This window comes from Hypanus sabinus, chromosome 3 (assembly GCF_030144855.1).
Source record: "Hypanus sabinus isolate sHypSab1 chromosome 3, sHypSab1.hap1, whole genome shotgun sequence".
Taxonomy (NCBI): domain Eukaryota; kingdom Metazoa; phylum Chordata; class Chondrichthyes; order Myliobatiformes; family Dasyatidae; genus Hypanus; species Hypanus sabinus.
Window position 1 is genome coordinate 52,696,773 of NC_082708.1, and position 15,600 is coordinate 52,712,372.

At 38.3% G+C, this 15,600-nt stretch overlaps 1 protein-coding gene across 1 annotated transcript in view; it reads right to left on the bottom strand.

Annotated features, from left to right (window-relative positions):
• The window catches only part of dync2h1 (dynein cytoplasmic 2 heavy chain 1), a 463,334-nt gene that overhangs the window by 264,709 nt on the left and 183,025 nt on the right, over positions 1-15,600 (bottom strand). The window contains exons 55-57 of the mRNA XM_059964317.1: positions 10,629-10,701; positions 6,607-6,761; positions 2,706-2,843 (exon numbers count right to left, since the gene is read on the bottom strand). Coding sequence (XP_059820300.1) covers positions 2,706-2,843; positions 6,607-6,761; positions 10,629-10,701 — 366 coding nt within the window. The remainder of the gene's footprint in view (positions 1-2,705; positions 2,844-6,606; positions 6,762-10,628; positions 10,702-15,600) is intronic.

The following is a 15,600-nucleotide window of genomic DNA, read 5'->3' on the forward strand; positions in this document are numbered from 1 at the left end:
ATATATCGATCCACGGTCTTCTCTTCTGCCACTCTCAGGGTACAGGAGCAACACCTCATATTCCGACTAGGTAGTCTCCAAGCTGATGTCATGAACATCGATATCCCCTTCCTGTAATTTTTTCCCTCCCCTCTTCCCTCTTCTTCTATTCCCCACTCTGGCCTTTCACTTCTTCTCCTCACCTGCCTAATACCTCCCCTTGGTGCCCCTCCTCCTTCTCTTTCGCCCATGGTCCACTCTCTTCTCCTATTCAATTTGTTTTTCTTCAGCCCTTTACCTTTCCTACCCACCTGGCTTCACCTATCACCCTTTAGCTGGTCCTCCTTCCCCTCTCTCACTTTTTTATTCTGATGTAATCCCCTTCCTTTCAAATCCTGATGTGCTGAAACTGGACAGGATTCAAGGAAGATTGACAAAAATGATTCCAGGATTGAATGACTTGTCATGTGAAGAGCATTTGATGGCTCTGGGCCGACAATCACTGAAATTCTGAAGAACAAGAGGTGACCTCATTGAAACCTATCAAATGGTGAAAAGCCTTGATACAGTGGATGTGGAGAGGATGTTTCCTGTGGTGGGAGAGTCTAAGACCAGACGACACAGTCTCAGAATAGAGGGGCATCCTTTTAGAATGGAGATGAGGAGGAATTTCTATAGTCTGAGAATGAGAATGGAATTCTTTCCCAAAGCAGCTGTGGAGGCCATATCTTTATGTATATTTAAGATAGGGGTTGATGGATTCTTGATGGCTAGTACCTTGCTTCAACACCATGGGTCCTTTTCTTGGTTAGCAGCCTCAAGTGTGGCACCTTGTCAGGTAAATGATGTCCACTAGCTCTCTGCTACCCAAACTTCACACTATTGTTTCAAAGAATTCTAACATTACTGAAAGGCAAGATTTCCCCTTAACACATTGTGATAACTATTTTGTCACATTCTTCCAAGTACTCCATAACTGCATCCAGAATCTGGACAGTATAAACACCTATTTTAGACCATTTTTATTGACTGCAGTTCCACCTTCAATTTAGTATTTCCAAATAAACTCATCATCAAACTCTTAAACCTGGGATTCTACACCTCCCTTTGCAATTGTACCCTTGACTTACTGACCAACAGATTACAATCAGTAAGGATTGCTAGCAACATCTCCACCACGATCATTCTCAACACTGGTGCTCCACACAACATTCGGGCCTCAGCCCACTACTCTACTCCTTATGCACTCACAACTGTATGCCCAAATTCTGCTTTAACTCCATGTACAGTTTTGCGGATGATCCCACTGTTAGGCCATACGTCAAAAAACACAATGAGTTTGAGTACAGGATTGAGAGCCCGGTGACATGGTGTCATGATAACAACCTTTCCCCCAATATCAGCAGAACTAAAGAGCTAATCATTGATTTCAAAAAGCGGGACAGTGCGTTTGTCTCTGTTTACATCAAGGATGCTGAGGTTGAGAATACTGAGAGTTTCAAGCTCCTTGGAGTAAACATCACATATAGCCTGTCCTGGTCCAACTACACACTGACGCTAGAGCCAAGGAAAGATCACCAGCACCTCTACCTCATCAGCAATGCACTTTCTCTGCATTGTAATACTTTATTCTGCACACTGTTATCGTTTTACCTTGTACTACCTCAAGGCATAGTTGTAATGAATTGATCTGTATAAACAGTATGCAAGACAGAATTTTCACTGCACCTCCCTAAGTGAGACAACAATAAACCAATTTATCATTAGGACCAATTTGCCATCAGGAAGGCAAGCATATTATGATACAAGAGAACTTCCATCTTGCACCCCTTATATAGAACGCTGGACGAGAGCCACAGGGAGATAGATGGGAGATGAACTCAGTGAAATATGCAAAATTCTGTGGGTAGTGATAGGACAGATCCAGAGCTGATGTTTCCCTTGGCTGGTGTCTGGAAATAGGGACTGTAGCCACACAAATTGGAGGCTACCCTTCAGGAGAAAGATAGGAATGATTTGTTTTTCCACTCAAGAGGCCACAGAATCTTTGAAATTCACTACTCAAGAGGACAGTGGATATTTAATTAATCTGTGCATTCAAAGCAGAGTTTGAAAGATTTATGAATCTTAAGGAAATTGAGGTATATAGGTTTTGTGCTTAAAAGTAATGCCAATATCAGCCATGATCTTATTCAATAGTGAAGAAAGCATAAAGGACCAAATAGCCTGTTCATGCATCTATTTCTTATTTTCTTTAATGAAAGAATATCCAAGATGCAAAACGTAAAGTTAAGAGAAGTCCATTATTATAAGTTTGAAACATTTATATAATCTGATATGAAATTTCATGAGGATATATTATATTCCTTTAGATGATTCTAAGTTAGTTCAGTGCACAGGTGAAATGTAATAGCATTTCAAAAATGAAATTCAACTTTGCTGCAGCATAAAATGAACAATAGAGATTTGATAACCCAGTTTACACCTCAGTCATTATTCTTCATTGAAATTTGAATAATGCAACTGCTCTAGGCCTCCAGACAACTCATAAACTCAGAACTCCTGTGGCTTATGGGCCTAAAATGAAATCATCCTTCATAAGAATACACTTTAAAATAGACTGCCTATAGCAATCAACTGTATGGAATTGCTCTTAAAGTATGAAAACTAATTATAAAGTTTGGGGTATCTGAACACTGCTGTTCCACTGCACAGCTCCCACAAACCTGCATTGATAATGTTATCTCTTGCAGAGCAGCATCAGCTTCCGCTTGCTTGGTTTTAAGTAAAGAGCTCTGCTTTGCTGCCTTTCCTTTCAGTTCATCAACAAGTGCTTTAGCTTCATTGAGCTTAGAAACTCCAGCCTGCATCAAGATATTTCAAACAAACTTTGAATGTTAATTTCATAATAATATGGTACAGAAACTTTATCATTGTGCAATAGCAAATTTAAATAGAATAACATAGTCCAGTCAAATACAATATAAGACAAATATTCCTTATTTTTCACATAATTTCTAGAGCTCCTCAAGAGGTAAAGTTATTGGGCAAGATCACACTGAAATCAGCAATTCCAATTGGAAAGACAGGAGTTCAGCTGCTGGAAATGAAGTGAGTTCTGGGTTTCTATGCATTCATTGAGTAATGTAGAAGTCCAGGACTTGCTGACATTCTGAGAGCTTAATCTGTCAGTGTTACTCAGCTGCACAGCCCACTCTGCCTAGAATTCCCCAGGATGCTAGAGAAAATGTCTCATAGATATTGCATAGTTTGATTTTGCATTGAATCTGAGACCCTACTAATTCAAGAAATGAGTTGAGGGCAAAGCTTTTGGAGGAAAAGATACATTATTATTTACATGTATTTATGCATTTTACTTAGGATTGTTTAAAAATATCAATGACTTGCTTTAACTATTATAGTTTGATTACATGTTTTTATATGTCACTGAGACATTATTAAAACCAACAACTTTCACAAACCCCAGCCCGAACACAGATTCTTTAGATCCAGACAAGGTAATACTGGTGTGATGAAATGTCAGTTGTTTGAAGAACTGAGATATCATGAATTGGCCCATAGAATTTAGAACTACAGTAATGGTAAGCAATTTTAGTTATACTATTCAAAATAAATAACTCAGGTGCATAGTTCCTTTTTTATGTCATATATGATAGATATCTATAGTTTAATTAATTTCCAATTCAGAATTTGCTTAAAAACTGAGAGTTAAGTTGATCGACCTCAACATAAAGATGACTGTGTCAGCTATCCACCACTGATTAGATAGATAAATCAAAACAGTAATAATCTTGACTGAGAGACTGACAGTCCCAATCATTATCTGTTACAAGATTAAAAGTATTTAATTTACTTATTATTATCTTTTCTTCCCATATGAAGTGTGGCACAGATAGGTTATTTTAATAATATCATAATCACTAATCATGTGACTAGCAGAAATCAATCATATTAAAGAATCATCTTTTGCAAAACAGCAAATTTAACTGTAAATATTTAGAAATTTTAGCTGAAATTTTAATTTATATGAAGAGGGAGATGTTAGCTGAAGAGACTCACTGAATTTCATTTCTTTCCACTGTAGATGGTTGTTATTGGGAGAAATTCACATTTGTAATGTTCTTAAAGAGGTAATTTATCATGGTTAACTAAAGTACAAGCTTTTTTTGACAATTATCAAGTTGTATAATTGTCAACATTTGAATTTCAAAGTGTTATGACCTATTTTAGGTACGTGATCAGAGGCACCATTCCTAACTTAAATTCTTGAAAGGCGTCAAACTCAAAAATCACCATATCAAAAAATGGCATCAAAAGGCAACTTGAAAGAGTAAAATATTATTGCTAATGATAGTAACCCAGGTATATTACTGTGTCAGGTATATATGAGGGCTGATTGATAAGTCCATGGCCCAAGATAGAAGAAGTCAATTTTAGAAAACCTAGCACATTTATTTTTCAACACAGTCCCCTCCTACATTTACACACTTAGTCCAGCGGTCGTGGAGCATACAGATCTTGGACCTCCAGGAAGTGTCCACAGCAGGGATGATTGATAAGTTAGTGGCCTAAGGCAGAAGGAGATGAGTTATACAGCTCTTGTTACATACACATGCAGGTCAACTCTTTGAGTGATTATGCAGAAAGTTTGAAAATAACTCATCTCCTTCTACCTTAGGCCAAGAACTTATTAATCACCCCGATGAGTTATTAACTTCCAACTTTCTGCATAATCACTCAAACAGTTGATTTGCATGTGCATGTAACGAGAGCTGTATAACTCATCTCCTTCTGCCTTAGGCCACAAACTTATCAATCATCCCTGCTGTGGACACTTCCTGGAGGTCCAAGATCCGTATGCTCCATGACTGCTGGACTAAGTGTGTAAATGTAGGAGGGGACTATGTTGAAAAATAAATGTGCTAAATTTTCTAAAATTGACTCCTTCTACATTAGGCCACGAACAAGTCAAACATCCCTTGTATATTATTTAATTACTGTATTAGTTAGTCAAAGTAGTTTCATAAAATAAAAATGACCTTCAATTTTGAATTCTTTAGTAAAATAAATTAGAAAAATATTAATGATTCTGAGTTTTCATGTGTTACGTACTCGTGACACATGACAGTGGTGCCCTTGTCATGTGACTGGGGTTGAAGCTGTACTGGACTTGAGGTGATGGTCTTGTGATGGTGGAATGACGTCATTTTCCCGCCAGTAGAGATCATGTGATGGGTTTTTTACAGGTTATAAAAGGTAGACCCCACCCTGTGAGGAGGGGCAGTCCGTGGCTGGATTTGCCAAGTTGACTTCATGCCACTGCGTGTTTGAAGTGATGACGCAGTTTAGTTGAAGGATGAAGTTTTTATTTAATGCCTAAAGTTTAAAAGGTTAATGCCAACAGGTTCTTTATGATTCTGTTAGTTTGAGAATTAAAGGAGAGTGAAGATTCAAGGTTGGAAGTTAAAGATCGAGGAGAATCGCTTTCTACGGTGAAACGAGGGCGACCTTTGTTTGATCCTTATTTGGAAGGATTTCGTTGACTATCTTCGTGTTAATCCCTAGGTTTACCTAGAAAGGATTGAAGGTAGTGGAGAAGGAAAGGTCAGTGCCTTTAAGCCGTTCTGTTTCGTAAATTCTTCGTGGGAATTTCGACGTCGGGAATCGAAGCAAGCGACGTGAAAGAGAACTTAAATCGTCCTGTAAAGTCTCTCCTTTTAAATGGACTGTGAGCATATAGAACTGTTTTGGAATATCACTTTAAGAACTGTTTTGGAATATCACTTTACGAACTGTTTGAACAGCCGCTCAGCAGCTGTTTCCGGTTACGGTAGTGTTTGTTTACTTTTGGGGGGTTTGTTTTCTGTGTTTAATAAACGTGTTGTTTGTTATAAGAAACCCTTGTCGAACTCATATATTTATTGTTGCCTGAATACGTAACACATGAGAGAATATATACAAAAATATGCAAAGGAGAAACAACTTCTGGAAAACAAATCACAGCATAAGGGATAAGGGATGGCCAGTCAGGACAGAGTTGAATGGAAATTTCTTCACCCAGAGGGTAATACATCTTTGGAGTTCTCCAGAGCTGTTGAAAATCAGTCAACGAGTATATTGAAAACATAGATCAATTATATAGTCAGTATAAGCTAGTGGTAGTCTAATAAAAGATCTTTCCTTATCTTATTGAATGGCAGAGCCAGTGCAAGGGGGTCAAATGACCTTTACATTTATTTTATTTAGAGATACAGCATGATAATAGGCCCTTCCAACAAATAATGCCACACTGCCCAATTACACCCGTGTAACCAATTACTCTACTAACCCAAATGTCATTGGAATGTGGGAGGAAACCAGAACACTCAGAAGAAACTCAAGCGGTCGTAGGCAGATATCACAAACTACTAAAAGACAATGGCCGAAATGCAGCTAGGTCACTGGTGACGTAATACTATTACACTAACTACGACACCACCGCGCTACACTGCTCTGCTTTAATTTATGAATTTAAGAAACCTACTGGTTATGGATTGAGTACAAGTTGAAAATTACTGCCTCTCCAGCACATTAATATTTTATAATTCCTTTCTGGCTTGCACATACCTGTAAATGACTTTGCTTTTGCATTAGATCAGTTTTCTTGGTATTATAGATGGAGCTGTATGTATTCAAGAAAATCATGTATCTGTGGGGAGTAGCTCCATATGTTCTGCAAGACTCGTGAATCATAAGGAAAGACTTTGTTAGATCATCAGCACCTGCAGTCAAAGCAAAACAAATTTGTATTTGTACAATATACTAGAATATTTCTATCAAAATGCAAAAAAAAACCTGTTTTTATAGTATCTTACTTTATTTGAGTCATTTACATAAAGCATCCAACCAGAAACAGACTATCTCTATTGGGTGAAGAAAAATTGTTGGATTACACTGAGGCTCGGGTATCTGGCTGCTTATGAAGCATTAGACGCATACACGGTAGAATGTCCTCTGCAATTGTCTGCAACGTCAGAGAGTGGAGGCCCTAAAGGAAGGGTGAAAGACTGGTTCAGAGATCAAAGAGGGTATCACAGGAGGCATGGCAAGAGGACTAGACTAGGAAGCTGGTGAATCTGGTAGAAGGTAAGGGGTCAGGTATTGGGCAAGAGTGATCATTGAGACTGTGGTTGTGAAAAGGGGAGTGTATAATGATCAAGAGTATTTGGGTACAGTTAGTGGACAGCCAGGAGGGCTGGAGATGTGCTCCTTAGCTCTTGCCAAAGTGGCTTCAACCTTCTGGTTAATTGTTTCTTGTTAAAACTCAAAAATATGTGTTGATATCATATGCACAGTAGAATTTTATTTGCCTTCCTTAACAGTCTCTGTAAAAACAGGAGACTACATGAACCAAAGTGCCAGCAACAATTGTGGCCCATGGTCTAATGCCCCAGTCTAGCCTTTTTGATAACGTATCTGTATTTTAAAACACTACTTAAAAGCTGTCAAATAATGTTTGACTTAAAATAATTAGTTAGCAAATAAACTGAAGTTAATTTTCTGAGTTAGAACCATTGAACACTACACTACAGCACAGTACAGGCCCTTCAGCCCTCCATGTTGTGCCAGCTGATATAATCCTTAAAAAAAAAAGTACTAAACCCACACTACCCCATAACCCTCCTTTTTTTTTCACCCATGTGCCTGTCCAAGAGGCTCCTAAATACCCCTAATGTTTTAGCCTCCACCAACATCCCTGGCAAGTCATTCCAGGCACTCACAACCCTCTGTGTAAAAAACCTTACCCCTGATGTCTCCCCCAAACTTCCCTCCCTTAATTTTGTACATATGCCCTCTGGTGTTTGCTATTGGTGCCCTGGGAAACAGGTACTGACTATCCACCCTATCTATGCCTCTCATAATCTTGTAGACCTCTATCAAGTCCCCTCTCATTCTTCTACGCTCCAAAGAGAAAAGTCCCAGCTCTGCTAACTTTGCTTCATATGACTTGTTCTCCAAACCAGGTAACATCCTGGTAAATCTCCTTTGCACCCTCTCCATAGCTTCCACATCCATCCTATAATGAGGAGACCAGAATTGAACACAATACGCTAAGTGCGGTCTCACCATAGATTTGTAGAGTTACAACATGACCTCTCTACGCTTGAACTCAATCCCCCTGTTAATGAAGCCTAGCATCCCATAGGCCTTCTTAACTACCCCATCAACCTGTGCAGCGACCTTGAGGGATGTATGGATTTGAACCCCAAGGTCCCTTTGTTCATCCACACTCTTAAGTAACTGACCATTAATCCTATACTCAATCTTCTGGTTTGTCCTTCCAAAATGCATCACCTCACACTTCTCCGGTTTGAACTCCATCTGCCATTTTTCTGCCCAACTCTGCAGCAACTCTGCAGTTCTGACTCTAAGCCTCAGCTAAGGCACACATTGATGGAGTTCACAATGTAAACTAAACCCTGTAAACAACTCTGATGACTTGATACTGTCACAAAATAAATAGGATATATTTCTATTATTTTATCAATATCCTGATGTGATTTTCGAGAATAAAATTCTTTCAAAATGTCCATGAAGTACCATATCCAACAGCAAGTGCACTGTCTTACATCACTTGTTTTAAGTCAGTGCACTCACTTTGCTTTAGGCTATAGTGGGCAATCTCCATTCATCAGGTTGCTTAAGCAAATTATTGTACTGTTCCAATTAGCATCAATGGCCCCAGGCCCGTGCAAAAATTAGTCAAAATTTCCACAGAAGACCAGTCTATTTCTGGATTCAAAATTACCTTTCATCTTCTTTATCATCACAATATCAACAGAAATAATAACAATGAGGCTTTGATTTTAATTTACATTAATTAAGGTAATAATTTACTACATGCATTGCAACATTATTGGTTATAACCACACTTCAAACTGCTTAAAGCTATAAAGCTGATGAGTGACGAGGATATTTCATGCCACAATACAACAGACTACAATGCACATTAGCTAAATGTTTTACAAACACAAAGTAATAGAAGCTTGGTACAATATTATTATTTTTCTGTTGCTATTCTGAATATAATTGAATTTTATACAACTGTCATTGCCAATTTTTGTAAGTTATAGAGTCAAAGAGTCACAGAATGATATAGCATGAAAACAGGCCTTTCAACCAACCACGTCCATGCTAACCATCAATCCATTTACATTTAATCATACATTAATTCCATTATTCCCACCTTTGCCCCCTTCTCTTCAATTCCCACCAGGTTCTACCAGTCATCTACACACTAGGGGAAATTTAAAGCAATCAATTAATCTAACAGCACACATACCAAAGAAAATGGAGGAAGCCCTCTCGGTCACAGAGTTCATACAAATCCACACAGACAACACCCGAGGTAAGATTGACCCAGGTTTTTATGAGGGAGTGCCACTGTGTCATCCTGAAGATAAGTTCTGTATGGTGGGCAGTTCTTCTGACGATTCAGCTCCATTATATAAAAACTGACTAGTGGTTCAGACAACATACCAAACTAATATGATAAAACAAAATTCTACACTTTTTAATCTTTGTGAACTAAGTTAACTTGAAGGGATCTACCACTGATTTTTGACTCAGAAGGGGAAAAAACAATGATAAATGCAATGCTAACGACAGAGCAAAATTCCTCCATCTGAATATTGAAGTAACTTGTGAATTTAGCACAAGAATACAAGAAAATAGGAGTAGAGGTATGCCAAAACTATTTAGCCTCTCTTGATAGGATAACCCTCTCATCCCCAGAATTAGCCTGCTAATCTGTTTTGTATTACTCTAATGTCATTGTATATTTAAGGGGACCAAAACCGTATTTATTATTCTACATGTGGCCTCACCAACACCCTGACCAGTTGAAAGAAAATTATGAACTTCCCATTATGGGGCTACTACGAATACGATCGCAATACATCAAGGCTTAACCATGATTTAGTGTCTGGTTGTCAAGGTCTCAGGTCCCAATACAGAAGAAGCAGAAGCTATGAAACATTTAAAAATGGAAATAGAAATTCTGACTAGAGGCCATAGTAACAATATTCTGAGTTTTGGAAGCCCAGATTATCACCATCAAGGCTAAGGGTATCATTGTTTAAAGGAGTAAAAGAAAAACACAAACAATCAAATAGAATGCTGTTATTGCAGAAACGCCACTCAAGCACTGTGATGGCATAGTCATAACAGATCAATCAAGTATCCCCTTTGAGTATGCAGTAAAAAGGAGTAACACTGTACATGTCTGGGAGCATGTAAAATGTGTGAAAATTTACAATTTAGGAGCAGAGCATTTAAAATTCATTGCATATAATGCAATATCACGTGATTTACTACTAAGTCCAGACAAGCTGAACCATTTCCATCACTGGTACTTATAACCCAGTTACTGACAATTATAATGAAGCATTACTTAAGCAGTTAAAGACTATATATTTAAAGAAAATTTGAAATCTAACTTTAATCCAAATATGGAATGGATGAACATTTATATCTGACTACAAGCTCCAAACCTACCATGAAAAAAATATCAAAATGTACATGAAGCTGCCAGGAATAGAATTGTCACTTATATATTTGATAAAGCATTAGGTTCACAGTGAACTAACCAGAAATTGAATTTTTACGTGATTTTCCTTTTGTCTCTCGCCTTTTGTCTCTTGAAAGCAACATATCAGGAATCTGAAACAAAGAATTTTCCTGGATATTATTAACCATTCACATTGATTTTCATGACACTAATCTGTACTTATTTGTATCTAGAATTAAAATCACTGAAGGCAAATAAACAAAGCAATTAAGATAGAAATATGGCAGTAATGTTGGCAGAATAATTCAATGAACATTTTCAATGAATTAGCAAGTAGAAGTAATTGAATCTAAGGAGCGAGTGTGTGTTCACCCAATAACCTTTGGCAACAAAAAACAATTAAATTACTTAAACACAAAGTACACTGCAGATGCTGTGGTCAAATCAACACGTACAAACAAGCTGAAGGAACTTAGCAGGTCAGGCAGCATCCGTGGAAATGAGCAGTCAACGTTTCGGGCCGAGACCCTTCGTCAGGACTAGCAAAGGGTCTCGGCCTAAAACGTTGACTGCTCGTTTCCACGGATGCTGCTCGACCTGCTGAGTTCCTCCAGCTTGCTGTATGTGTTAATCAAATTACTTCATGCTCTTGAAACAGATTGCTGTCATTTTAAATAACTTGCACTAATAGTTTGATCTTTGAACATAATTAAAATACAAAATATTAGCTTGGCTATCAAAAAAATGGTCTAGATGGTCCTGGGTGAGCTCTCTGCCCAGCATCTGTGCCTGCCAGCATTTATATTTTCCAGGTGTAGAACATCAGAAATCTATAACTCTCGCATCCCCATTAGGTATGCAGGAGCAAGCACCAAACAGAAAGTAGGCCTCAGGTAACATAGATGTAAGCCCAGCCCCAGAACCTCCAGACACTGTGACAGCACAATGCTCTTTGACAGCTATAGTCAACACTTCTTGATAGTCAAAAAGTCAAAACAACTTTCTAAACAATGTTGCTTCTAATTGTTTTTATAGTTGCGTGGACCAACCATTGCTCTGAGCAGCCTGAAAACTGCATGACATTTTAAATGTTATTTTTGTAATATGCATATCATGAATATTTCAAATGAAAATTGAAATAATAATTCAATAAAATGTAACTTATTTTACTTTACCAACTCATAAATTAAAATGTTTGCAAACTATTGAAAGCATTAAAAAGTACGGTACTCGCCCTTTTAAACAAGGACAGTATTTAAATAAATCGTGTTTCAAATGTACACCAAATTTCCCTGGCAAAATACATCGAGACTTTCCATCCTCAAAGTTACTGTTTCACTTCTGGGTTCAATGGCAAGACCATCAGTGGGACAGACAGCCAAATACACCATCATCACCATCATGATGTTTTGCATTTCAGTGTTTGACAGCACACAGACAGAAATCAAAGAACTGCTGAAGTACAAATGCCTAACAGTCAATAGTTTACCCTTCAGAAATATTAGCCAGCATTACTCAGTCAATTATGCTTCAGGATATTCAGTTCAGGTTTGAAATATCACTACCTCTTTATTCACGAATGAGTCTTTAGCATTCTCAATTCACAACATGAAGCATCTTGAATGTTTTACAAAATGTGAGGATTGTTTTGCTCATAAGTTATTTCTACTTTACAATGAACAATATTCTGTGTTGTATTTGCCAGGTGCAATATCTCCCTGGAGTACTATTGTGATTCTGGGCATAATTATACATATTGTGAGAAACATTTTGCTTCTCAAATTTCCATCAAGAATAATTGCATTTAATAAATGCAAAATATGTAAATAGAGAATTTTCAAAACATTTATCTTCAGCTATACTTTCAAAAATTTTCCTTGTATTTAAGAGTAGTAACATGATAAAGTTGATTGAGATAACTGTAATTTTGTTTAATTAGCATTCTGAAATCACAGAGTCAATCCATCATCACCTGTGAGACATCTACTTTCAAGGTCTGAAGTAACTACAAAACACACAAAACTATTTTTAGTTTGGTTGTAGTTCCTTTGTAAACTTAGTCACTGAGATTGGTTTTAGCCTATGAGAATTGCAAGCCACCTAAAGTTTGATGTGGCACATCTGACCTCCTGCTCTGCTGAGCTCAAAATCCAAATGTAGTTCACATTCAGATTCTCAGAATGCTGGATCCGGCCAGCTTAAAAGTTGTGAGATCATATACTTTAAAAAAATGATTTTGACAGTGCTAAAATGTCAAAAGCTAGTAGGATATTCATGTGGGTGTTCCAGGGTAGGTCCCCACTCTGGCCTCAAGTATGCTATATTATCTACCATGCGATGACTCATGAGACTTCTCACAGCTTAGCTGTCCCTCCATTTTGGGAACTGGTTAGTCCAGTTGGGTAGACTTGGCAAGCAATCAGTTCAGGGAACAGAACAGATCCAGGACAATCTAGCAAATCAAAAGGAAAATGTATCCATTTTTCTCCTTGCGCTCAAAACTTCCAGCTTAGATTAGAACCCCCATGTAAATGGAGCTATGTCCTGTTCTTAAAAAGTAGAACAAAACCAATGCTGCCCGTTAGTGTCCAATCAAAACTGCCAGCAAATTAATAAAAGCAGCTATTAACAGTGCTTTCATGTGGCAGTTACCAACAGCTAACCTTCAGGTTGTTTTTTATTCATTACATAGACAAATCTGAATTCCAGAGGGTGAGGTGGCAGTAATTGCCCTTAACATCCAAAGTTCAAAGATCAAAGTTAAATTGTTATCAAAGTACATAAATGTTAGCATATACTACCATGAGATTGATTGTCATGTAGACATTCACAGTAAATATAAAAAGCACAATAGAGTCAACGGAGAACTGTACACAATAAACATGGGCAAACAACTAGTATGCAAAAGACAACAAATTGTGAAAGTACAAAAAAGGAAAAAACTAAATAAATAAATAGTTGAATAAATACATACACATATAGGTTGAGACATGAGATGTAGATCCTCGAAAGTGAGTCTATAAGTTGTTGAATCAGTTCAGTGTTGGGGTGAGTGAAGTGATCCCCTCTGGTTCAAGAGCCTAATGGTTGAGGGGTAATAATTGTTTCTGAATCTGGTGTGTGGCGTTTGTACTTCCATCCTGATGGCAGCAGTGAGAAGAGAGCACCACCTAGATGGTGGGGCTCTTTGATGATGGATGCTGATTTCCTGCAACAGTGTTCCTTGTAGATGAGCTCATTCATGGACAGTATTTTACCTGTGATGGACTGGGCCATATCCACCTTTCCATTCAAGGGTATTGATGTTTCCATACCAGGCCATGATGTAACCAGTCAATAGAATCTATAGAAAATTGTCAAAGCTTTAGATGTCATGCCAAATCTTCACAAATTTCTAAGGAGGTAGAGACACTGCCATGCCTTCTTTGTAACGGCACTCAGGACTGAGCCTCTGAAATAATAACGCTGAGGAATTTAAATTTGCTGATCTTCTCCACCTCTGATCCCCTAATGAGGACAGGCTCATGGACCTCTGGTTTCCTCTCCTGTAGTCAATAATCAGCTTTTTGGTTTTGCTGACATTGAGTGATAGGCTGATGTTGTGGCACCGTTCAGCCATACTTTCAACGTCCCTCCTATATGATGATTTGTCAGCACCTTTGATTCAGCCAACAACAGTGGTGTTGTCAAAAACTTAAATATGACATTGGAACTGTACTTAGCAAAACAGTCATAAGTATAAAGTGAATAGAGCAGGGGACTAAGCACACAGCCTTCTGGTGCACCTATTTTGATGGTGATTATGGAGGACATGTTGTTGCCAATCCAAAATGACTGAGGTCTGCAAGTGAGGAAATTGAGGATCTAGTTACACAAGGAGGTATTAAGGCCCAGGTCTTGGAGCTTATTAATTAGTTCTGAGGTGGCATGCAAACTGGAGCAGATCCAAGTCATTCCTCAGGGAGGAATTGATATAATTCATCTTCAACCTTTCAAGCACTTCATCACAGTGGATTTAAGTGCTACTGGACCATAGTCACTGAGGCAAGTTACCATGTTCTTCTTGGGCACTGCTTTACTTGAAGTCTACTTCAAGCAGGTATGTACCTTAAGACTACTGAAATGAGAGGATAAAGATATCAGTGAACACTCCTGCTAGACGATTAGTACAAGTCTTCAGAACTCAATATGTAATCCACCTGGGCCAAATTCTTTTCCTTGGTTCACGCTTTTGAAGCTCTCACTTTGGCCTCAGAGGCAAAAATCACACGGCTATCAGGGGCTATGAGAGTTCAGTCAAAGCAAGCATAAAAGGCATTGAGCTTATCTGAGAGGAAAATCTTATTGTCACATATGTTGCTTGGTTTTACTTTGTTGGAGGTGATAGAATTCAACCCTTACCACAACTGTCAAACGTTCTTCTGTCATTCAAGTTTGGTCCGAAATTGCCACTTGGCATGTAAAATAGCTTTCCAGAAGTCGTATCTGGACCTCTTGCATTTTACTTGGTCACCTGACCTGAATGCCACATATCTGGCCCTCACCAGACTGTGGATCTCTTGGTTCATCCAGGGCTCGTGATTTGAGAAGACACTAAATAATTTTGCCAGGGCACACTCATCCACAAGTGACTTCATAAAGTCTAATAACAACCGTGGCATGTTCGTTCAGATCCTCTGATGATTCCTTGAATACGGCACTGTCCACTGACTCAAAGGACCATGTCTTTGTTGTCCTCACACAGGAGCCTTGCTTTTTAGCCTCAATCTGTATGCAGATAGAAGGAAGATAGCCAGATAACCTGATTTTCCAAAATATGAGCTCGGGATGGAACGATAAGCATTCCTCATGTTAGTGTAGAAGTGGTCGAGAATGATTGAACCTCTGGTGCGACAGGTGATATATTGATGATAATAGGGCAGGAGTTTCTTCAAACAAGCCCAATTAAAACCCCAGCAGTAATTTGGAAGGTTTCAGCTAGGCTGTGTCTGATTTGCTAATTGTGACACATCAAGTACTTGCTTCAATCTGTGTTTGGCGTAGTGAAAACT